Source organism: Antedon mediterranea, chromosome 1, assembly GCF_964355755.1.
Source record: "Antedon mediterranea chromosome 1, ecAntMedi1.1, whole genome shotgun sequence".
NCBI lineage: Eukaryota > Metazoa > Echinodermata > Crinoidea > Comatulida > Antedonidae > Antedon > Antedon mediterranea.
The window spans coordinates 35309653-35328370 of record NC_092670.1 but is presented as its reverse complement, the minus strand read 5'-3'; the positions used below and the strand labels follow the sequence as shown (position 1 = coordinate 35328370).

At 35.3% G+C, this 18718-nt stretch overlaps 3 protein-coding genes across 6 annotated transcripts in view; 1 reads left to right on the top strand and 2 right to left on the bottom strand.

Moving 5' to 3' along the window:
- The window catches only part of LOC140044030 (PDF receptor-like), an 82181-nt gene that overhangs the window by 62396 nt on the left and 1067 nt on the right, over positions 1-18718 (bottom strand). The window lies entirely within an intron of this gene.
- Positions 5192-8328, top strand: LOC140043774 (P2X purinoceptor 7-like). Its single transcript, XM_072088276.1, has 5 exons — positions 5192-5511; positions 6331-6391; positions 6642-6808; positions 6990-7159; positions 7667-8328. The coding sequence occupies exons 1-4, from the start codon at positions 5279-5281 to the stop codon at positions 7156-7158; spliced, it is 630 nt and encodes a 209-aa protein (XP_071944377.1). The 5' UTR covers positions 5192-5278; the 3' UTR covers position 7159; positions 7667-8328.
- LOC140043671 (uncharacterized) lies at positions 8428-11666 on the bottom strand. The gene is made up of 6 exons (XM_072088201.1): positions 10704-11666; positions 10128-10155; positions 9476-9865; positions 9270-9357; positions 8813-8990; positions 8428-8702 (listed from the first exon to the last, which is right to left on the bottom strand). Exons 3-6 carry the CDS (start codon positions 9672-9674, stop codon positions 8442-8444), a joined length of 726 nt encoding a protein of 241 aa, XP_071944302.1. The 5' UTR covers positions 9675-9865; positions 10128-10155; positions 10704-11666; the 3' UTR covers positions 8428-8441.

Genomic DNA, 18718 nt, shown 5'->3' with positions numbered 1-18718 from the left:
AAATTGAAATTTGTGAATGAAATGTTTTTGAATGAAATTCAGATATCGCGTCATAAAATTTATTTCATCGAAATGTTGCATAAACGGCGTTCCATAATCTTGTAATGTAATTTAATTGTTAATAGAAATATTTCGCTATATATAATTCTAATTCCAAATAGGCATGAAAAGACAGACGATGGCTAAACTTTATGCTAGAATGTAATAATTTCAAAATAGATAATATGAAACTATATAGGTCATTTCGCTGTCCTTACTTTGAAGAATCTACGGATTCTGTTTCTATTAAGCTCTCTTGACTTTTATTTTTTTCTGGAGAAGATAATTACTGATGTTTTTTACTGCTATAGTATACGATTACAATACACTACTGTATTTCATCTTCTATAGTAAAGTATACGATTACAATTACTTTTGTTCATGTTTGCAATAATATAAATAGACATAGACATATAGATGTTTGCAATAAAGTGTATTCATGTTGCTATTATTCACAATTTGCATGCAGAATATCATGCTAACATTATGATGTTTCTATGCTGGTGTTGTGATGTTCATTTATTACCCTGTACAACAACATCACCTATGTTCGAATTTGTTTTTCTTGTAATTAACTATTACGTGTGTGTATGTTTGATGGTTTTAAAACTATGCACTTTGAAATTTGAAAACTGAGCTATATAATAAATGTTACAAGATCGCGTACTTGTTTATGTGTTTGTGCTCACTCAGAAAATAATACACATGCGCAGATGATCTGTTTGTTTGTTTACATCTGTGTAGCTAATAACTGTTGTATTTACCATAATCAGACAGACTTCAGACCTTAGTGCAGATAGGTAAAGACAATTTATAGCCATATATATGTGCAGGCATATTATTAATCTATATAAATGCTTTGTACTTTGTTTCATAAATTTCCTTCAACACATTTGATTAAAATAATAGCAAAATAAGTAACAAAAACACGTAGTAGTATAGAGTAGCTGTTATCACCAACCTACTACTAGAATAGAACCAATTATTTGCTGTTGTTAATATACTTTCGCTATTTTAGCTTGATGTGGGCGTTCTTATTTGATAAAGTTTAATTGGACGCAATTCTTTGTAAAAACAATGATCGTTCCAGTTCTTTGGTTCACTATTAGATGCAACAAAAACACGCAATCAGTCGAAACCCTCTCCTTTTTGGGACGACCGTATGCAGGGGACATCGTAATCAAGGGGACACATTATTGTGTGCCGGATGCATTCCCTTACTTATACTGTAATAGGAGTGCATAATGCATAATAATTATATTACAATTTACTGACTGGAATGTTTCAGATGTTATTTCGGTCTGCTAAATGAGCACAAACAATTCTTAAGCTCAATCTTTATGTGACAAAATGTGTGACTATACATGGACACGATGATGTCATATCACTTTCATATTAAACATGATAGTAATGGTAGTGATGTTTCTGAATTTAAAGCACATCACTACTATTTTTTTTAGCACATTTTTGGTCAAACTAGTTTGATACAAAGAACTTTAGGTAAAATCTTACTTGTGTTACTTTGAAAGTTTTATTCAAGTAACATAAAGATACAAAACTTTCAAAATCGAAAAATATAGTAAGGAGTACGGATTTATCCTCCAAATTAATCTGGTTGCGATATATAGTAGCTTTAAGTTAAGTTTAATAAAGAGCAAGGACTTTCCTTGCAAGGTCTGTTCTTTTTTAGTTGTATATTTTTTTTCTCTTTCGTGGGGGTCACCCACATTTATTCATTCCTTTTACAAATATATATTACATAACATACATACATTTTTATAAAATAAAGAACAATAAAATGCAATATAACAGCTAAAAAGGCACTATATCTATACATGTACATAAAATCGATGGAGTAAAAGTATGCTTTAAAAACGTACATTTTATGTTTATTGCAAGTTATAGTAAAAGTACAACTATTTATCATTTAAATTTACTTTATATTAAGAAATGTATTAAAAAGTAGCTGTTTCTTGTATTATATCTTAAATCAGTACTCACAATTTGTTTCTTTATTTCTTTTGACCTTATATTACATCCGTATGTATATTAATCTAATTTAAAGATGTATTGTCCCTCAAAATTAAGATCAATAAAATCATACTGAATGCCATTTTGCAGTTTTAAGTTATTTACGGCCATAACAAAAACACAAAATATTTGACTTCCCTTATAAAAAAAAACAAAATAAAAGTTAAATTTAACCAAAATCCCATTTTGTGAAAAGAAAATGTACCTGTGTTCAAACTGACAACGATACAAATCCGATAGATCCCAAGGAGAAACGAGTTACAAATCCGATAGATCCCGAGGGGAAATAATGAGATACAAAAGCCGTAGATACCGAAGGAGATGCGGTACAAAATAATGAGGTAGATCTTGGGGCCAGACAAGACACAACTGCGGTAGATACCGAAAGGAGATGAGGTACAAATACGATAGATTCCGAGGGAAGATGAGATACAAATTCGGTAGATCCGAAGGGGATTTGAGGTACAAATACGGTAGATACTGAAGGAAGATGAGATACAAATTCGGTAGATCCCGAGGGGAGATAAGGTACAAATACGGTAGATACCGAGGGAAGATGAGATACAAATTCAGTAGATCCTGAGGGGAGATGAGGTACAAATGCGGTAGATCCGGAGGGGTGTTGAGATACAAATACGGTAGATACCGAGGGAAGATGAGATACAAATTCGTAATTCGGTATATCCTGAGGGGAGATGAGATACAAATGCGGTAGATCTGGAGGGGAGTTGATGTACAAATACGGTAGATCCTGAGGGAAGATGAGATACAAATACGGTAGATACCGAGGGAGGATGAGATACAAATTCGGTAGATCCTGAGGGGAGATGAGGTACAAATGCGGTAGATCCGGAGGGGTGTTGAGATACAAATACGGTAGATACCGAGGGAAGATGAGATACAAATTTGGTAGATCCTGAGGGGAGATAAGGTACAAATGCGGTAGATCCGTAGGGGAGATGAGGTACAAATACGGTAGATACCGAGGGAAGATGAGATATAAATTCGGTAGATCCCGAGGGGAGATAAGGTACAAATTCGGTAGATCCTGAGGGAAGATAAGGTACAAATGCGGTAGATCCGGAGGGGAGACAAGGTACAAATTCGGTAGATCCCAAAGGGGAGATAAGGTACAAATTCGGTAGATCCTGAGGGGAGATAAGGTACAAATGCGGTAGATCCGGAGGGGAGACAAGGTACAAATTCGGTAGATCCCAAAGGGGAGATAAGGTACAAATTCGGTAGATACCGAGGGAAGATGAGGTACAAATACGGTAGATCCCAAAGGGGAGATGAGGTACAAATGCGGTAGATCCGGAGGGAAGATGATACAAATTCGGTAGATCCCAAAGGGGAGATGAGGTACAAATGCGGTAGATCCGGAGGGGAGATGAGGTACAAATATGGTAGATCCGGAGGGGAGTTGAGGTACAAATACGGTAGATCCGGAGGGGAGATAAGGTACAAATGCGGTAGATCCGGAGGGGAATTGAGGTACAAATACGGTAGATATCGAGGGAAGATGAGATACAAATTCGGTAGATCCTGAGGGGAGATAAGGTACAAATTCGGTAGATCCCGAGGGGAGATGAGGTACAAATGCGGTAGATCCGGAGGGGAATTGAGGTACAAATGCGGTAGATCCGGAGGGGAGATGAGGTACAAATACGGTAGACCGAAGAAAGATGAGATATAAATTCGGTAGATCCCGAGGGGGGATAAGGTACAAATTCGGTAGATCCTGAGGGGAGATAAGGTACCAATGCGGTAGATCCGGAGGGGAGACAAGATACAAATTCGGTAGATCCCAAAGGGGAGATAAGGTACAAATGCGGTAGATCCGAAGGGGAGTCGAGGTACAAATATGGTAGGTACCGAGGGGAGGTAAGGTACAAATGCGGTAGATCCGGGGGGGAATTGAGGTACAAATACGGTAGATACCGAGGGAAGATGAGATATAAATTCGGTAGATCCCGAGGGGAGATAAGGTACAAATTCGGTATATCCTGAGGGGAGATAAGGTACCAATGCGGTAGATCCGGAGGGGAGACAAGATACAAATTCGGTAGATCCCAAAGGGGAGATAAGGTACAAATGCGGTAGATCCGAAGGGGAGTCGAGGTACAAATATGGTAGGTACCGAGGGGAGGTAAGGTACAAATGCGGTAGATCCGGAGGGGAATTGAGGTACAAATACGGTAGATACCGAGAGAAGATGAGATATAAATTCGGTAGATCCCGAGGGGAGATGAGGTACAAATACGGTAGATATCGAGGGAAGATGAGATACAAATTCGGTAGATCCTGAGGGGAGATAAGGTACAAATTCGGTAGATCCGGAGGGGAGATGAGGTACAAATACGGTAGATATCGAGGGAAGATGAGATACAAATTCGGTAGATCCTGAGGGGAGATAAGGTACAAATTCGGTAGATCCCGACGGGAGTTGAGGTACAAATGCGGAAGATCCCGAGGAAAGAAAGCTGTAAATAGAAAGCTGAAATACCAAGTATAGAATAGCTATTACTGCCGGGCTATTTATGCTATTATCCGTAATGATTTGATTTATTTATTTTAACATGATACGGAACCTTAATCGTTTATATAGCCGCAATACTCACCTACCACCAGCGATCGATTTTAATACTTGAACACCTTAATTATGCCTCAACACGACTGAGTTCGTAATCTTAAAATGGATATGAAACAATGTTAAAAAAAATGAGTTAGTTTCATTATCGGAAAGTACGCATAGAATCATGTCAGTGACCTTTATGCTAAATATTATGGACGTCTGGGTCCCCCTCAATCGGTGACAAAAAATCTTTTTGTGACGTCACAAAAAGAAAAATTTGCATTAGGAGAATCCGTCATTCACAGACTTTTGCAGATTGGCTCTATACTATTACAGCGTTGGCTTATCCGCTTTACATTTTTGTTTATGAATATGTTTTAAATGTTTTCGGATAAAATTTTTGTTTGTTTGTCAACCGATTATTTTTTAAAATGAATTTTAAAATCTGTTCTTATGGCGATCTTCTGCAAATTGACTAACGTTTTGCACCGGGAAGCTGGAGAAACGTAGATACAGTGCGCATGTGTGAAAATATCAATTACACGACGATCGCTATGGAGAAACCCCGACGCCATTTTTTTTCCACTATCGACGGCGGAGGAGTGTTTAGTTTATTTTTATCATCATTTTGGAATGGATAGTGAAGAGGAATATTTTGTAGCGGATATAGAAATAGAAGAAGATTTATTACCAGTAAATCCTGACAATTTAAGACCGTTCGATAATGACCCACGTCTACCACCATTGCAAAGGCCCGCAGCAGACGATCGGTTAGGCCTAGGCCTACCTCCTGACGCTCGTCGGGCCAGGGAATTCGGACGGTTTGGGCTTCCACCTAACATGCATGTTAGGCAAGGTCGAGAATGGTAAGCGATAAGTAAGAGAAATGTGATGGGACCCCCCCCCCCCCCCCCCGTTTTTTTAGACCTACTTTTGGAGTTCTTTTGGAGTTACTGCTGTTCCCACCTTTTAGATTTTTCACTCTTTGTACTCAACGCGAAAATAAAGCCTCCCTGCCTGTCCTGCCTAGGCCTACTAGTAGGGCCAGGCTAAGGGCCTAGGCTAGCTGAACCTAGGCCTATCCTAGTACAGAGGCCTAGGCCTAGCTAGGCCTATATAAATATAGTCCACCTGCTACTAGGCCTAGCTATATTAGAGATAGAGCTAGAGGCCTAGGCTATATTCAATAGTCCTACTACTACTATTATAGGCCTAACTAGTAGGCTCATATATGATATAGCCTAGCCTAGTCCTGGCTAGTTAGTACTATCAGTATCAGGAAGTTGTAGTTATTATAATTACCAGGCCTAGTAGTAGGCTACTATTAGTATTATTTTAGGCTAGGTAGGAGAATTACTTTTAGAATATAAAAAATAGACTACAGAGTAGATTAGTATAGTAGGTATGTATGGTAGGCTAGCTAAGCAGAGAGGCAGTCCACCATATTAGCATTTTGTACATTAGGCCTAGGCTAGTAATAGTATGCTAGTACAACCTATTATTATGTAATGACTAAATGTAGGCATAATTAATTAAATTAGGCAGTACATTAAAATTACTGCAACTACACTTTCACAAATCATATTAATTATCTACTGTATATATTTAGGGCTCTACTATACACGTTGCGAAAGTAGGAAACAATGAGCCACATTAATGTGTAATCTATGATTTTGTTTAAATAGGTGTGAATGTGGAAACTGTGTGGAAGAAGAAACATGGGAGAATAGATACTGTTGCCAACAGGTAATATTAATTTCTAATAATTAATTATTTTCAGAAAAAACACAAATTCAAGAATTGCATTGTCACATGAAGAATGAAGATATAAAATCAAATTTCGAATATAGTACGGTAGGCCGTTTTACAGTTTTAGTAAATAAAAAGACAAAATAAATGGCTTAATATAACCAAAAACCCATTAAATCTGACTCGGACCAACTATTTTTTGGCTTTAAATAAATTTTTTACATGTTTTCTTTGTATTTTGTTACAGGTAGAAAAAATCAACAACAAAAATAAGGAGGGACCTCAGCACACTGGGTGCGTAACAACACACCCATGGTTCGAACCTGCAATTTTAAACCCAGCAACACTACAAATTGCGTATTGGCAGTATGTCTCGCAATACCAAGAACATGTGGTGGAAGGTGCAATAGAAAGGTACTGTACAGAGTAAAAGTAAAAAGCAAAGTAAAAATATATTACATCATATCATATGTATATCAATCTACTATTAATTTCCAACTGGAGGAATGTACATGACGGGAATCTTACAAGACAAATAAATAAATAATTTGAACACAATAACATGTATTTTTCTTTTGTTTGTACATTTTTCCAGGCGATACAGATATACTGCATACCGCCAATTTGTACGTTGGTGCTGGGGGTTTCTTGGCAAGGACCGAAGAATACCAATGCCATCTTGTGTTATGAAAAAAATACGAGATGTTTTCCCAGATGAAGCCAACAATTACACAGGGTTCAAATATCCACCATTGGATAGATAAGGTAGACTCCAATTCATTATGTTGTAGGTTTAAATCTGCTTAATAACTGGGCTACAAACTCATTTTTGTCAGGTTTTGGCATTTTCTCTGCAATAGTGCCTGGGTCACACATTATCTCTGGTGTGTAATATAGTTCTTTTGTATTTGTTTTTGCCATGTACATTGCCATTTCAATGACGTTAATTGCGTATTCTGAAAGGAAAACCAAATAAATATTAATAAGACTTTTCGATTACAGAAAACATATAATTATGTTATATTTTTTAAATAAATAAATCAATCTTACCAAAAGTGGGGTTAACTAAATGTTTTTTTGCCACCCAGTCTTTTTTGGCTCTAGAATACCACAATGAATACTCTTTCTCGCCTTTTTTATTTTCTTGCTGGCACCGTCCGACATTCTCATTACAATGCAGTGCAGCAATGTACGTTCTGAAAATAGTAAAAAATTTGTTTGTCTTTCACCATTCCAATGACTCGAGTTATTTTTGTTTGTTTCATTTTTTAGCTTGTTTTGGGAAGATGTATAATACTACCTTGCAATCATTCCCTTGAAACGGTATGGATGCATTTTTGGAGCGAAGTGATTGATAACTTGATGGAATGATTCGTTAGAATATGTCTGGATAGTAGGTGATAACTGTTGAACTGATCTTAAAAGATATGAAGAATTCAGAATCTTTGACAAAACTTCCTCAGCTTTAGAGCCTGTATTCGAGATAATAACAAATCATGTGTTTAGACATTACAGTAAACATTGTAAAATTGTAAAATGTTCGTTTGTCAGTGTGCAATTTTTCCCTTGATTGAGATTGGTTACTACTTAATTATACACATGAGATACTTACTTGGGAGAATGTAATCCCGTTCTTCCAGTTCACCATGCATGCATTTGGGATACAATGGAGTTTCATGTTCATGTATCCCTCTTACATGATTGTATATGCTTTTAAATTTTTGGACTCTTAGTTCCTTGTCGTAACTCAAATCTTTAGTCTCGGGTGTAGTTGACGCAATCCAATAAATCATAGTTACAATAGATTTGATCCATTTTGTTATCTGGTCACAGTCTTTAAGCTTTCCACCCTTCAGACATTGTTTTTTTACACCTGCATGTCAATTTAAGAAAATACAGTTTTTATATTATTTAACTAAGCAGTTTGATCATATTAAACATCTTCAAATAGTATACACGCTTTTTATTTTTAAAAAAATAAAAAAATTGTGTTTAAAGATTGTTGGCAATTAAATGGACTACTGTACTGAACAGTTGAGTGTATAATTTAATAATAATAATCATGTACCATATTAGTGCTGGTCCAGCAAAGGTGATGAATTGAAGTAGTTAAATACTTGCCTTTAGCAACATGCCACACATCAAAGTAGTGTATTATATTCTGCATGGAATTTTTGAGGTAGGCAGCTACACTACTATGTCTGTCGGAAACAATTCTTTCCACGGTAACTCCGTAACCTTTTAAAACCATCAATGTTCTTTTCAGCCCCTCCAGTTCCATTGCTGGTGAATTCGAACATTCATCTTTCTGTAAAACAAATTCAGTTAAAAAGTTATTACCAATAATTGTTATAAGCACAGTACAGGTAAAGTATTATGGTACAATGAAGATGGAGAAAATTTGACTTGACGACTTACTTGGACCACTTCAATGTGGATTACTTTATGGGTGTCTGCATCAATTGTGGTATACGTGCCAAACTTGGCTGTATGTCCTGGGCTATCGCAGCGCATATCACATGAAATATTCATGTTGCTCTTGAAATTGTGTTCTCTCTGCGCTGCGAAAACACAGGACACAGCTGGCAGCAAATACCTAAAAAAAAACATAACACATCATCGAGCTCCAATGAGCGTTTATTGCTGTGAATAATAATACAAATTTGTAAAGCGCCAATTCCAGCAGTAAGTGATTAAAGGCACGGTGTATGAGAGAGCTAATTTGAATTTGAGTTTTTAAGGCAGATTTAAAGGCGATAGTAGAAGAACATGATCGAATTGAGGCGGGTAGGTCATTCCATAAGCGAGAGGCAGCAGAAGTAAATGAATGCGATAGACCATTTAAAAAATATAATAATAGTTGTACTGTACTTACCATTTCTGGTGGTAAAAATATGTTCTATCAGTAAAAACTGCAATGTTTAAAAATCTTATAGCTCTTAAAAACTGTGTTATACAACAACCTAGAAATATAAAAAAATGTATTTATGTACTGTAAATAGTGTCCATGTTGATTGAACCGTAAACTTTTAGATTATTTCAAGCCTTCATAAAAATTAAAAAGAATAAACCTTATCTTACCTGACACAAGAATAGCGGCAGACAAAAGAATGTTAAACAAAAACATTTTTCCATGTTTTGGTTGGCTCATCCATTCAAATTGATAGCCGCAACTTCGATTTCTGCACTTTGACTCTATCTCTACTGCTGTTCCACATTCTCTCTTTATTTTTCTATCTGCTTTCCCTCCACACTGCCGACACCTGTCAAAGAGAGCCATTAATTCTCTTTGACCAACGATATATTTTCGCTGACCTCTAACAGTATCCGCTGGTTCTATATAATCTGTTTGGTCATCTGGAGCAATGTAGTCCGCATCTGCATCGTCATGGTCACTATCACTGTCGGATTCCGAATATAAATTGAATGCGCCACGTGTGCCTCTTATATTTCTTCCTTCATCATCTGAATCTATTGTGTAAGTAAATTTGTCATGTCAAAAAACAGCATTGACAAGTATTTGATTTACATCAAATTAAGATATATAAGTGTGCAATAAAAACAATTGGCCTAAAGCTCTGTCTACACTGTCAAACTTTATGTGACAAAAAAATGTGATGTGCCCATATATGGACATGATGATGTCATAGAACCATCATATGTAAGCATAGTAGTTTGATAGTGAAGACAGAATCATCAATGTAAAAAAGTTTAGTATTAATATTGGCATTACCTGAAGACTGCACATACTGTCCTTGTGCCTATGTACAAAAATATAGTAATTATTACATTTAAAAAACAGTACTAGTAATAGTTTCCATAGGGATTTAATCAAAATTAATCTAATGACGACTCCCTGCATTAATTTTAATTGGTAGATAGGCATAGACTTTTTGTATAAGCCTTTTCACGAAATGGAAGACATCTTCGACCGATGACAAACAATGCTGTGCAGGGAAGCGTAAAAAAAAATAGTGAAGACACCATGTTAATTAAAAAATTGTAACCCCTGAACGGATGGATGATCGTATGAGAAAATAAAGTTACTGTAACATTTTCTTAAAAGATTGGCCTAAAACATCACTGTATGTCTGAAAAAAAATTAGAAATTGTTTTTTTTGTTCGCTTAAAATCCATAAAAAAAAAACACCCGTGTATAAGCATAAGCGTTTGTCACCACCGTTTTTCCCGCGATGCAGTTGCGGCGCCTATTATGCTTTTATACACTACTGTGGTGTGCTATGTTATTTCTGTTGGTTACGCTTCCCTGCACAGCATTGTTTGCCATCCGTGAAAAAGGCCTACTTACCGACGATGTACTTGGACCACGGCTGGCTAAAATCTGAAAAAAAAAAGAAGAAATAAATAAATAATTTCTGCGTTTTTTTGGCCTATGCGTATTTACCAGATTGAACTAATCTAAAACGATTGTAGGCCTAAGACGGTATAATAAGTTATAGAGTCTAGTGACAATGCTAGACCCTGTATGCCGCATTCCATTATTTCGTACGGCAATTTAAAAAGTACTGTGCGTAACGCGCGTTCAAAATTTGGCTATTTTTAAATTAGCCGTCATGCATCTACGAAGAAGTTTAGGCCTACACGGAGATTATTTCTATCCACAATTATTATATTTCAATTCATAAATTAGGACCTAGGCCTAAATGGAGATTGTTTCTATTCGTAAGTTGTATTTTAGTAAAATACCAATATTCTATCTGGGCAATTTATGATAAACAAAATGTTTTGTGATTTGAGTACTGTATGCCTACCCTATTGACCTCTCGCCTCCGATAACAGGTCCGCATCTTCTTTTTTGGCTTCGTGCTATCATCCCTATTCTCTTCTATTACTGGCGATTTCAATGTTGGGAAAGCGCCAGGACGAAGACGGTATCTTATTTTTTTCCCCTTCTTTCCCATCTCTTGTATTTCGGTGTGGTTTATGTTATCTTCTATACAAAAATGCTCGGTGCATATTTTATGAGACGGCTTCCAGATGTATCCTTTTCTAGTTAGTTTTACGAAATCCTCCCATTTTTTGAAAGTTTCCACTTGGTCCACTTGGCTTGGAAAAAGGAGAAAGGATACATGTGGGTGGGATGTTGGGGTCCTGTTGCACCCCCCAATACAGCACGCATTAGGCATTGTTCGGAAAACCTTATACTGTACTATCCAACTGGACGACTGCACTGTATTCAACTCGATTTTTTCTCAAACCAACGTGTCCCAGAGGACGCGCATGCCTCCTCTATGGATTTTCCAAAGGGTCATGTCAGTGTGTCACACGCTGACGCTGGACAGACAAATTTCTGAAATTTTTTTGCAATGATAGAGCTGCCTGTCCTATATAAGTATATACAGTATTGGCCATTGTTTTTAACCAAGCTTGATAACGATCCAATATTTCAACAACTAGGTAGACAGCTACATCATAAATAAATGGTGAACAAAAATAGGCCAATGTTTGAAAATGGTTGACTAGGTGTGTAATATAAAAAATAGTATTGAGACAAGTGTACATTTAATTCATTTATTTTCATTCAGCAAGAAATTAAATAAATATAAAATTATATAGGCCCTACTCTTTCAAATTGACTAAAACATTTATTAATATTATTTATTATATAATTAAAATGTTTATAAATCTGAACAATACTCCTTGGTCCACATTTTAAGATTCTTCTATGTTTAAATAGAATTATTATTAATGCAACATAAATCTACAATGCTGTAAAATCAGTTTTTAATTCCTTGCATTTCTTGCCACAACAAGTCAATATTCCATCTGCAAAGATAAAAGATAGTAAGTATATAATATATATAAAGGTAATTGGTATAGCCCCTAAAACTCGACTGGTACCATAGGTAGGCCTAGCTACTGCCCAGTAATGGTCGAGTAAACAAAGTTTGAGTAATAATAATATATAGGTCAAGCTTGTAACTTGAATTAACAGCAGTATTTTTAGTAAACAAAAGGTTAAATTAAATAAATAATATAATTCATATATTTAATAATACTGTACTACAGTTTATATGATGGCCATTATTTAGAGTCACGAATAAAAAAGTAGAGCTTACCCGGTTTTTTTTCATCAGGTACAAATTGTCCACCTTTTTAGTTTAATGCACGATGCGTGATATTCAAGGCAATCCATCATCATTCAAGGTCCATTCAAGAGGTGCTCTCGTCTTTTGCCGTCTACTACTACCATTGTCCTTCAATTGGGCTTATATCATATTAGGTTTTATGCAAAAAACTTCATTAGGTAAAAATATTGGAGAAAATGTAAACACTCGGTCGGCCGGCCTAGCCTAGAATCGGCTTGACATGTGTGTATCGTGTGTGTGATGTATGACGTGTGTTGTTTACGTTCGCTTCCTGTCCGCTTTGAAAGAAGCTCATTGGCTGTAGTTGGGCATTCTTAACCAATCACGAAACAGCTGCTGCCGTGGATGCAAAAGCGGGCGTTTTAAATTAATCGGAAGATTCCGCGTACGTTTGTTTAGAACGTTAATAAAATCCAAGATGGCATGATGGTTGGTCGGCCATCTTTCGATGGTTTTACACTGAATTTTAACTTATTTATTTCTCAAGTTTTACAAGGTATTTAAACCTAATTTTTGGTGTGGTGTTATTTCATATGTAAAGCATTCATACAAAATTATTTTTGTTGATATTTTGATATTGTTTCATATCCATTTTAAGACCCCCATTAAAAATCTTTGTTTTGCTTTAAAACATGTCTGAATATTTTCACATAGGATCCGGCTGGATAACTTTACTTGGGTATCTTCCCAACGTGAATCGCAAGCTACATAAACATCGTATACTCAGTATATTTTTTTCAGAAATAGCTTTTAAACTACAATGCCTCTAGCGACATAATGAATGCTGAATTGTGGTTTAAAGCGAATATCAATCAATGGTGCACTATCTTCACTTTTAAAATGCCAAATCCTTTTAATGTAAGAAAATATCATACACTTAGCTCAGTTACAAATAACTATGGAGATGATGACAGACCATTTGTATCCGGTTAAATACAATGTGCATGTATATATATCACGTGGTCTCAGGACATGCTTTGGTGGTCTACTTTATTGCCGCGTAGTTAATTATGACTATTCATTGCCCGATAAGTGTATGTCCCTAATACATTTTGGAAAACACGTTTAGTGTATCGCCTTATATCAGTTATTACTGTAGAACATCATCGTCACATTTTATAACAGTCATGGCGTAACGGCTATGAGCGCTCACTGGCTAAACTCAAGGGCTCTGTAGCTTATGGGGCCCCTGATCAGTGCCCAGGGGAAAAAACAGGCATTACGAAAAAAAGGCTAAAAACGCTCGAGGCCTCCAGCATTGTAGGGCCTCTTAACTTAGGGTTCCTAAACCAGGAGCTGTATGTTACACCACCACTGATTTTATATCTACATCGGTACCAGGATGAAGTGTGGAAAGGCAATTGAATTGAGTTGAGTTTATTTGTAATCGTACTGCGGAACTACTGTACAGTAACCTAGTACGGTACGTACCAAATTAGAACGGGGAAATATCAGTGCATTTTATACATTTGGGGCAATCTGGGGCCATAAAATATAATAGTTATAACTGCGGCCTTACTGGCAACTTCTTCGAGTTTAGATAATACATAAGAAAGAACACGAACAATTTGTAATCAAGCCACAATCAATTTATTTTTATAACGTTCAATAATAGTATTTTAACTTCCCAATATAGTAGTGTAACTGTAACACAATCGTAATACAACTCAAGACCTCAGTGTTCTTTCAACTCAAAGAAGTGGCCAGTGAGGCCACAGTTACAGTAGTAGTACACATTGAAAGATAGACCTTACAAATAAAACAAAAAAGAAATAATTTATTCTCTCTCTTGATATAGGCATATTACATATTGACAATTTGCATGTTTGTTAAATCCTCGACAAGGAGCGTTCAACTGAACATAGGTATAAATTACAATATGCAATCTTACAATACACTCTGTCATGCACAATGCACATTGCCGAGCATCTTATAATTAGTATTAATGGAATACAAATTAGTAAAAATTGTACTTATTAGATTTAGACTAGCAAAACTTAATTTGTCTATATCATGTTGCTCACTGTACTTTAGAAGTCGAAATAGAACTTATTACTTTACTTTGAGAATAGCGACTGTAAGGAAACTAGCAATCATTTTAAAACGACTGCAAGGAAACTAGAAATGACTGAACATCTCCATTCCCTACTAATAGTCCAATGCTTACGCATTTTTGATAGACGGCTGTGGTAACTTTGGTACAAATTTTATCAATAAATAATCCGCGTTTTATTTATTCAGTATTTATAAAAATCATGGAAAACCACCAGAAATAACTTGGGCGAAGATTATAGATTTATCAAACCAGTTATGTGTCTTCAGGCTCGAAGCCAGTATCAACAACAGTTTCAGGAGATAGAACTATTAGAGGCCCAAGATGGGTAGAAAGAAGATATCTATATAAAATACATGCCATGACATTTATTACTGTGTTTTCTTATAAGACTACACGGGTCAAGAAATCGGTTGTCTATTCATACGTATACGTTCTGACATGGCAATTAGGCCTACATTTAAACATTTTTTTTACCATTATTTTTTTTACTTAGGCCCTAAAGCGGTTTTTTTTTTTTAATAATTAAATTAACATGAGTGATCGTACAAAAAGAGACTATACTTATAAATGCTAGTGGTCGGGATGGTTTTAGAGCAATTTTCTTTCATGCTGCCTCTGAATTATTAGAAATTACATATTTATGGGTTTTTTTTTTTTTTTTTTTTTTATTACATATGTTTGTAATAGTAGTAGTAGTAGGTACGTTGTGTTTGTAATTGTATTTTGACGGTGTTCGCCTTCCATAGTACTGTAGTAAAGCATTGCATATAAAGTGATGTATAATAATCGTTAATACAAAAGTGAAAGTAATCACGGCACGCACTGTATATTTGCATTATCAATTCGTACAAATGTCGTGGCGTATAAACTGTTTTTCGATTGCTACTAGGCTACTACAGTATGTTATAAAAGGAATCTTCGATGCCGTGTTTCCGCAGCCAAAAATTAACCGATGAACATTTTTAACCGATGAAAATTAAACGATAAACCGCCTGTGGAAACGGGGTTTAACCGATTCCGCTCGAGAAAAAATAAAATTTAATTATAATAAATAAATAAATTATCTCATTCAAATCAGATAATTATTGGATAAATGCGATCACTTTTAACCTTTGACCTGAAGGAAAAATCTTTGCGTTGTGATTGGGCACTTGATTGTTCGGTAAAATCTGATCATGCGCACTTTATTTTTTTTTAGTAATTATCTGATTGGTTAAACAATTAACCGATAATTTTGTTACGGCAGCGGAAACTCGGCCTGTTTTGTTATTACTAGGCTACATGCTATAACAATAATATATATTATATAAAAGGAAACTATGGCATTCCAGTAAGTCCATAAGGAAATGTAAAATAACACAACAACTGTCCATCGGAAAGGTCATACCACCCGATGCCATTCGTATTCAATATCATAAGTTAGGGTTTGGAATATCCTACGGTTTGGATCTTGCTGTGAAAACCGTTTACGTATCACATCCAATATTTATAATAGCTGGTGATATAAAATTGTTAATAGATAATTGGGTAATTTGTATATTATTTATAATGTAACACAATATAGAAAGTTTGAGGGGTTTTTTTCATCTCAACTGCGCATATTGAGAGCACTGGCCGCACAAAGCTTATCTACAATAAAACATTACCACGAATATTGATTAGGACGATAAGGTTATCAAAAAATATTGTCATAACATAATCGAAACTTTATTGAAAGAACGTAAACATTGTTAATAGACTCTCGAACGAATGTCGGCCTAATGCTGCGGTTTTGTAAGGTTTATGGTAAATATAGGAGTAAGTTTGGGATTCTTATATTCGTCTTTTCATATATCGTATATACTACACAGTGTATTCTAGATTTCTATTCGATGTATCATTTTCTTTAATTAAAGTTAGAAAGACGGGCACGCATCGCTATTTGTTCGTCGTAAAGTCACAGGCTCTAATTAAAATGGTTAATGATCCAAGATATACAGAGTCTTATAGGTACTGAAAACTGTGTTTACATATACAGTACTATATACAAACTAAGAAAAAGTTCATAAAAAAAGTACAAAAGTGTCCCTGGGGACAAATAGCTACGTGACAATAGCATCGTCGGTCAAATAGCAGTAGCTGGGTTCACGTTGCCAAGCAACCAAGATCCGACAACCCAGAAGTCATTTATTTAATACGATTAACATGATACTATGTTAAAATATCACGTATTGAAAGCCATTGTTAAAAAACAATAACAATAGTAGAAATAACGGTAATTCAATATTGAAAGCTATAATTATCGGCCGATTAGCAAACATAAAATAGACAGACAAGAAAATAAAAACACTAAACTAACACTAAAATTGCAACAATAATTTAAGCATGCGTAAACGTTTGTTATTTTAAACGACAGAACAGTTTTAGCTGTAATTATTAATCTTTGGTAAATATGTAAATGCACGTGTAGCGTAAGATACTTCCATATTATTGTGATTTATGGATTAATCTTTTCTTTTTAAAGATTCTAAAAATGCAAAATAATACAGCAAATATAGCCTACCATGTCATCATTCACATAGCATAACTTATAGAAGAAAAAAAATAGTTCGTACATTGGCATTATTTGGGATTGTTGTATTGTATATTTACAATATCAAATGTGCCTATTTAAATTATACCTGGAATTCCGCAGAGCATGATCAAGTTCAGACGTATCGTCGGCATATATCACTAATAGACCTACAATAAAAATCGGCCTACTATTGTCGATAATGTTATTTAAAAAATCCCAAGTGGACACTCTATAATTAATGTTCAATACATAAGTTTGTCCACTACGACGCTCCATATGTATGGGACCATCGTATTGCCTCAAATTATGTAATCAACACGTTACTCTTTGGCATCAGTATGGTAAACTAAAGTACTGTTATTGTTTTGTTGGGGATATCACAAGGGCTATTTTTGTGGTACACTTGTGCCTATGCCCAGAACCGGTAATTATCAACTATTTTATCTGCAAGTTTGTCGACGAATGCGGGGTCACCGCAGCTTACAGTTACTAACGGGACACTTTCTTCTCTTTTATTTCATACGCATCTAACACTTTATATTAAAGTTTGTTGGTGAATGTGGAATTTCTTCAGCTTACAGCCACTATGGGAACACTTTCTTGTGGAAATTCATCGGACAAGCGACGGGAAATATATTTTTTACCAACTCCTAATTTAGGGGACACCTCTATTAAAGGGATATCCAAAAGGTGAAGACCTGTTAGTATCCACTAGCTAGCTACGGGCATTAATAGTGTGTTGAATATTCAATAAGTTAAATGTCAGTAGAAATGTGAATGAGCTTTAATAATACTTAAGTGAGTTGTTACATTTATCCTCAATCCCATCAAATAAACTAAGATGATTATGGGGGATAAAAATAGACATGTTACAAAAACTAAATCCAGAATAAACTTTTAAAGCAGTGAAAACGGAAGTTATAAAACAAGTTCACTGACAACAACAGCAATTAAAGTAACATATTGATCACGTTGTGGCTAGCAGGCTTAAATATATCATACAGTAACTGTTATACTGAACCCTATGCGATACGGTATAGAAGTTACATAATTCTTAATCTGTAAAGTTGTTTTTGTTAAGGGTAATGTTCATTATTTTTGTCAAGAGAGTCATAGGTAATTCACACTACACCCACTGTTTTTGTCAATTTGATTTTGGTTTATTTTCTGTTTAATATAGGCCTACCAATTATATAATTAGAAGGCATAGCTTATAATTCAATAACAGTTAAGTAAAGTAATAATAATAATATTGATAAACTGTTTATTAAAGCGCTATTTACTAATGCCCTCACAGCGCTTAAAGACCAACAAGACTTAATTGACCGATATGGATTGAAAACTAGTTCCAAACTAGTGGCGCTTCTGCAAAAAAAAAAACCCTTAGGGTAAGATTTAAGGCGTGTTTTTGGAGTGAAGACCTTTTCTTTTATAAATAGTAATAACCACTTTTATTACATATTTAAAGTCAAGGCATAGTGAATGAATTCAAAATTCACCGAACTGGTCAGTGACCCAACGGAGACATACAGTCGACTCGAGAAGCTACGATTATTAACCCTAACCTCAAATGTCCCATATAAACCGTAAGTATATCAATCTTC